At 42.0% G+C, this 6,986-nt stretch overlaps 1 protein-coding gene across 1 annotated transcript; it reads left to right on the top strand.

Annotated features, from left to right (window-relative positions):
* The first annotated feature begins 1,012 nt into the window (after window positions 1-1,012).
* LOC128360016 (P2Y purinoceptor 14-like) lies at window positions 1,013-2,364 on the top strand. Its single transcript, XM_053320329.1, has 3 exons — window positions 1,013-1,141; window positions 1,230-1,489; window positions 1,722-2,364. The coding sequence occupies exons 1-3, from the start codon at window positions 1,013-1,015 to the stop codon at window positions 2,362-2,364; spliced, it is 1,032 nt and encodes a 343-aa protein (XP_053176304.1).
* The last annotated feature ends 4,622 nt before the right edge of the window (window positions 2,365-6,986 follow it).

Below are 6,986 nucleotides of genomic sequence, written 5' to 3'. Positions count from 1 at the left end.
AGTTCATGTACGTGCAAGGTTTTTATTTTATTGGTTTATTTAACAGGGATCATACAGATAAACACTGTTACCTATAGTTAAACAATGCAACAGATGTCATGTATATAATGGTTCAGCTTTTAAAATTATGCTCAAACTAACATAAAAAGGATGAAAAGAGCGGGACAGGTAAAATAGACTGTATGAACAGAATGTATGAGGACCATTTTTGAGGCTTGTGGTACAACCAATTTGCAAGGTTGAAGTGACGTTTCACGCAGTTAATTTGAGCACACTGCTGGTCTGAACCAGTTTACAGCGTGTAGAGACGTGTGAAATGTGGTCATTTTTTCGGAAGTGCTTCATGCATCTCATCATCAAACCCTTTTTAAAAATAATCTTAGAGTACTCCTCCCACAGAGAACCATGGTAGCCTTGTGGTTACTGCGTCTGCTATGTGTCTGCAAGTTAAGAAAATGCATGTTCTCTCAGTCATTTAGGACGGGCCAGTTGTACATTTGGGTGGGCCCAGCCTCATTAGGGTCACTTTCAACGTCACGCTTGCTATATTTCCACCACAGCTCAACAGGGAAACTAAGAGGGAATTTGATGCTAAAAAGACTGTAAATGTGTCAGATATCACTGATATGACTAACTCACACTGCTGAAGTTCAATAGGAGCTGATCATCTACTTTAAATGACTGTGTGGACACACTGTGGATACAGTCCTCCATCACTTTACATTGAAAGCACATTTGAAGGAGATCTTTCAATAGTTAGTATGCACAGGAAGAATGATTACAGAGAGGAAAACCTCTGTCACTGTTTATATGGACACCTGAATGCTGGTTTAAGAGACACAAGGCACCTGGACCTCCTTTAGACTGAATCCAAAAGGCTTCTTCCAGCCAAACATTTGTAACAATATAGTCAGCTGATGGTTCAGTAGGATATATAATTAATGTGTCAAACTGTATTTAACAGTATAAAGATGATAGATTTGTTTTCTGTCTTCTTAGAACCTCCACAAACATGGATGAGCTGGTAGGAGTGACAGTAACCTCAGTTACCAACCAGACCGCTGATGATATCAATCAATGTGATCAGACAGACACAAAGGCTCACCTCTTCTTCATGGTGGTCTACACTCTGGTGTTTGTAGTGAGTGTCAAATATTCAGATAACAGTCACATTCCCTCCTCCTCCTCTGTCTGCCAATCAGCACACATGTCAATTGTTTCCTCTCCAGGTGGGTTTGGTCCTCAACAGTCTCACCCTGAAGGTTTACTTCTGCTCAGCTCAGCAGCAGGTGTCCAGCGTCATGATGGTCTACCTGAGAAACCTGGCAGTCTCTGACTTCCTGCTCTGTCTCTACCTTCCCCTCCGCATCATCAACTACATCAGCAGCTCCGTCACCTTCCGCCTGGTTAACTGCAACTTTGCCGTCTTTGGATTGTACCTCAACATGTACGCCAGTATCCTGTTCATGGGTTACATCGCTGTTAACAGGTAGGTAAACCATGCTGTTTGTCAGCACAGTTAACACTTTCTGTAGATGTTTTGATACTTTGTTATCTGTTTAATATGCATCCACATCATATAGCAGGAGTAAAGTCCAAAGTCTTGTCCTCTCTAGAAACAATATTGGAATCATCATTCCTCATGAAATCTGTAGTTTAACTATTAGTGTCACTTATATTCAGTGAAATTATCTGCTGATGCCTGCCTGTCCTGTCTGCAGGTATCTGAAGATCATCTATCCTTTAGGAAATCACTTCCTGCGAACAGTTCAGGCTGCCCACATCATCTCCACGGTAACCTGGGTTTTCCTGTTGGCGCTATTGATCTCGTTTGTCACCATGTCACTCCTCACACAGGAAGCTCCGACTGTTGTCACTAACAGTTGTGAAAGCTTGCACAGCTCCCAGGTCCATGTATTCAACATTATCATCCGCATCTGTGCTGCCATCATCTTTTTCGTCGTCCTGGTCTCTCTAGTCTTCTTCTACTACAGCGCCTCCCGCAGTGTGTTGCAGGCACAGCAGAGGCAGCTGACATCCTCCAGCTGCAAGAAGCTCAGGAGGTCACGCAGGAAAATGTTGGTGCTGGTCAGCGTCTTCTGCGTTTGTTTTGTGCCTTACCACCTGGTTCGCCTTCCCTACATCTTCCTACACAGGCAGTGCTCTTTGAGCAAAGTGTTTTACTACCTGAAGGAGCTGAGCGTCCTGCTGTCAGTTCTTAATGTCTGCCTGGATCCGGTTGTCTACTTCTTCTTCTCTAAGGCGTTCCGGGCGCAGCTGACCATCCACATTGCAAAGAGGGGAAATCAAGGGCAGCCGAGAGCCACCAACAGTGACACACTGCTAAGCACATCAGAGAGATAAACATAAGAAATCTAATATTTGGATCCAAACCAACAATTAACTGATGTAGAACTGTGTGTGTATCAAAGCTCATATCTTATTTCTCCATTGTACTTCAAAAACTACTGGTCCTGTATGCAGCCCTTCAGTTCAGCCTGAAACAGGCCATCCTGGCTAGTCGTGTTAAGTTACTACTGATGCAAACCCAATATTTCCTGCTTTACATTAAAAAAATTTAATTGTGGGCGCGCAGGTGGTCGAGTGGTTAGAACACATGCCACATATGCAGCTGACCCGGGTTCGAATCCCGCCCAAAATGAGTTTCCTTTGCAGAGTGTCTAGGCAGGAGTTCAGACATCCATGCCGCTGTTCCTTCACATCAAAATGAGCCAGCTGAGGTGTTTAATGGGAAAATGTATGTATTATGCTCATACGATGTTTAATGGAAAGGTGTCAATTCATTGAGATAGAACAGGATGTTCTTTTCTTTGAATATGTCTAGCGCAAAAGATAAAAATAACTGTCATGCAACAACATCGTGTAGGTGTTATTTTCACTGTTTGCAAAGAGAAAGCTTACAAACCACAAGTGCAAAGGTTGTGAAAAGTTAAAGGAAGATGACATTGTCTGAAAGGTAATTGTGCAGAGACTTTCCTAAGTAGTTTGCATATTTTTCAGACATCCTGCTTCATTGGATATAAATATAGATTCCTACTTCTGTACAGCAGCTTCATCCAAATCAATACTGTTGAAGAAAGATCTCTGCTCCAGCCAGTCGTCATTATTCTGTTCAGTTTATGAAAGAATAAAGCTTCACTGAGACCAAACCACTTGTTTGATGTTTTTATTGAAGATTTTCCACGTCAGGTGGTTTAGGCACCTGGTCAGGATCCTCCTGGACAGTGTTCTGGGCACGACTGACTGAGGGGAGACCCAGAACACACTCGAGAGATTATATATTTCTCCTGGTCTGGGAATGCCTTGGGATCCACCAGGAGGAGCTGATGAACTTAAATAAAAGTAAGTAAATAAAGTAAGTAAAATACAAGTATAGCGTAGTTGAATACTCCTGTATAGTGGGGTCCGTAAACAGTCTTGGAATTGCATGAATTGGGATTGACTTGAAAGCTGACACTCTTGTGGATTCATTGGGTCTCATTCACTAATTTATGCACAGAAATGTTCTTACTAACCGCAAAAATAAGTGCTTGCGTAAAATCACCACCTGATTCATGACACGTGCACCGGCTGATTTTGTTCTCACCAACGTGCGAATGTTTGTGGATCAGAATTATTCTAAACTGACAGGTGCGTGTCCACTATCTGCAATCAGCATACCGCCAAGCCTCTATTTCTGTATATAAGGACATCTGTTTGGCGTATCATTAAGAGAGCGCTGTGCTGAACAGAGACGTTGAAAGAAGTTGAGTTACAAGAGCTGACCCCAAAAAGGTTAAAAAGAAAAAGAAAGAACAATTTCACAAGAGCAGAAATTGAAATAACCGCGTTCTCCGGAGTGACGGTGTTAAAAAACAAACAAACAAACTTTAGATTATTAGATGTCTTCACAAATGAGTACGTCCAAAATTTAATATTTGTGTGGATGTGTGTGTGTGTGTTTGTGTGTGTGTTATTTGTTTCAGAAAAATTCAGATAAACAAATAAGAAAAAGTGAATTATTTCACAAATGTATTAAGTATAGCCTACACTTTGTAACAAGGCATTTTTATTTTATTTTACCATCATTAAAGACGCTGCATTAAAGCACAGCAGCCCTACTATGTGTGTACATCAAGTAACATCAGGTTCTATCTAAAATCTAAATTAATAACATAAAATTACACCAAGTTAGAAAATAATGAAATTGAGCTTCATATGGCAATCAAATGTATATATGAGTCTTATTACTGCATTAGTGGCTGCAAAAGGGTCAGTTTCCTGAAATCCAGTGACTGGTCTCTAAGTGTCTTCTTAGTTTGTTCTGCTGCCAGCAGTTTAAGACACAGAACACACATGGGTCTCTCCTCTGCCCCCCCCCACAGCAACTACACTATGCTTTTGCCCCGCTGAACGCATCTGAACCGATCGGAACGGGAGGGGGGGGGGCATATGCTTTGAAACAGACAATATCACTGATGCATTAAATAACGTTGCGGAGCACTTTTTTTATTCCGACACCACAGTCACATGAACACGCACACATGCTTGCTCAGATTAACCCCTCTGATCCCACTCTAACATTCACACACAACAGGCCAAGCTTATTACACATACACGCACAGATGAAACTATAGCAACCAACAAAGTACATCCAGTCCAGTCCACAACCAAAACCACAACCACAACTCATCTTGCTGCCTCGAATCTAAATCAACATCATAGTCATTATCAGTCACTCATATCAGACTGATGTGCAGAGCCGCACGCACACACACACACACACACACACACACACACACACACAAACCAACAACAACAAAACAAGCGCAGCTGCGCAGTTAAATGTAAAGTAAGCAACACAACAGGCCTATGCGTATATAGCCATACCACAGAAAATGACATGTAGGTTATGTAAAAAACTGACTTACATTAGTGGTCGTTGAACTTCCCGAAGACCAGTCTGCGTCGCTCACTTTGCTGGATGAACTCCTTTGCAACAGCAGTCATGTCCCGGTGTGTGTGGCTGCACATCCAGTCATTAAGCCTTCTCTGGGTCATAGTTGAACGCAGGTATGTTTTAATACGGCGGAGTGTGGAGAAAGATCTTTCAGCTGATGCTGTAGTGACTGGGATCGTGAAAAACAGTTTCAACAGTTTTTGCACTTCTGATTGTAGTTCTTTGTCCACAGGAACAACATTCATTGCTTCATTTATAAGCCTTATGACTTGGTTTGAATCCCTGGTGTCTTTATGGTGTCTGGCTCAACTTCTGTCTCTTCATTTTCGCAGGTAATGCAGCCAGCGGTTTGGCAGGTGCCCGCCTTAAGCTCGCGACGCTCACACATGACGTAGTTGATAAACAATGCACACTAATTTCAAATCAAAATGCAGCAGTCGGTGGATGGTTTTTATCAGCAGCAGTTGGTGAGAGTGAGTGAAGGTGTGTGGTGACCACAGACTGTATAAAAGAAATGGACGGTTTGTGGACTGCTGCTCGGAAGCCAATAGTATCGAATCTAGGCAGCGCCATCTTGAAAATTTCAGGTGCATGCTGGGAAAAATAAAAACACGGATTCTACTTATATGGGCATGAGGCGGAGTCATGGACGGACGTATGGGCGGGACCAACGTCGGAGCGGGGAGGCTGCGATTGGTTCCGAGGGCTGGATCTCAAGGACATTGGTCAATCAACCTGTCAATCACAACGTATCCACGAAGCCTGCTTTATCGTCAAATATACAATCAGGTAGGCTAACATTTCATAAATGAACACCAGACTGCATTGAAGAAGGCTTTAAACTAGCGATTGAGACCATAAACACATTTTGAAAACGTTTACTGAGGTTAGAAATCAAGTGAGAAGTTGGTGAATTCTCCATTGACTTGTATAGAGACGGTCGCCCCCTGGTGGCCTTTTGATAGAATGCAGCTCTAAGTTACTTCCGCATTGGCTTCTTTTCAGAGGACAGGAACTCCCCGCCTGGTGGTGACTAATGTTTGGCTCGTAAAAACACAGATACAACTTTTATTCATATAAAATAGTTTTTTGAGTACAAAAGTTACCCGGGCCGTGGCCTCCCTAGTTCCGCGGTCTATGCTTTTGCCTCTCAAGTGGGCATCTCTGTAAAAGGAGACTGATAGGTAACCACACAGCCCATTTTCATTAGGGTAACTTTGGGTGTTATGCCTATGAGAATAGCCATGCCAAATTTTCCCTCGCCAAAATCCAACCTAATTTGTGAGTGTTATTTATCCTCCTTCCTGACAAGTTATCATGACGTGTTTGGGACCAATAGATGCTTTATGTCATCTAGTTTCATATGATACCAGTATCTAATATTCAGCTTTAAAACTCAGCCCACTACAGCCTCCTGTACAGACCTGCAGGCATCAGAGGGTTTATAGTTGTGAGCATGCAAGTCCTCTACCATCCACCAGATGGTGCTGCTGCTCCCTTCACAGCTCTACATCAGATGGCCTTGAGTAGAGGAAGTCATGTTAAATGAGTTCAATCTGCACATCTTTTAAAATGTTGTATCTAACTTAATTTTATATATTCTATTTATTATTTGATTTAATTTTTTTGCTATTTACAATTTTTATAATTTTACTATTATTACTAGTCAAGAGGTACTATATTTTAAGTGTCAATGGGTTTTATAGGACTACTTGTTTTTATTATGTTTTATTCTTATTATTATCAAATGAAGGGGGGGGGGGGTTACATGGGTTAGTGTTTGGTAGATTTGAGACTGGTGTGTGTGTTTAACCTCACAGCACCACTAAGGGTGTTTTTCTAGGACCGCTTCAGGTTACACCCAACACAGATAAGACAGTGAGGTTGAACCTGCGTTAAACTGAAAGAGGCTTATTTTGATTCATCGAGACCTGTGGTGAGTCTGTGTCTCTTTGAAAAGGGAAGTTAAAGCGCTGATTGTGTATACAGGTCAAAACACTGTCTGAGCTTTTATTTATGTGAAATA

The sequence above is a fragment of the Scomber japonicus genome, chromosome 6, assembly GCF_027409825.1.
Source record: "Scomber japonicus isolate fScoJap1 chromosome 6, fScoJap1.pri, whole genome shotgun sequence".
NCBI lineage: Eukaryota > Metazoa > Chordata > Actinopteri > Scombriformes > Scombridae > Scomber > Scomber japonicus.
The sequence above is the reverse complement of the archived record's forward strand: the minus strand, read 5'-3'. Positions and strand labels throughout refer to the sequence as shown.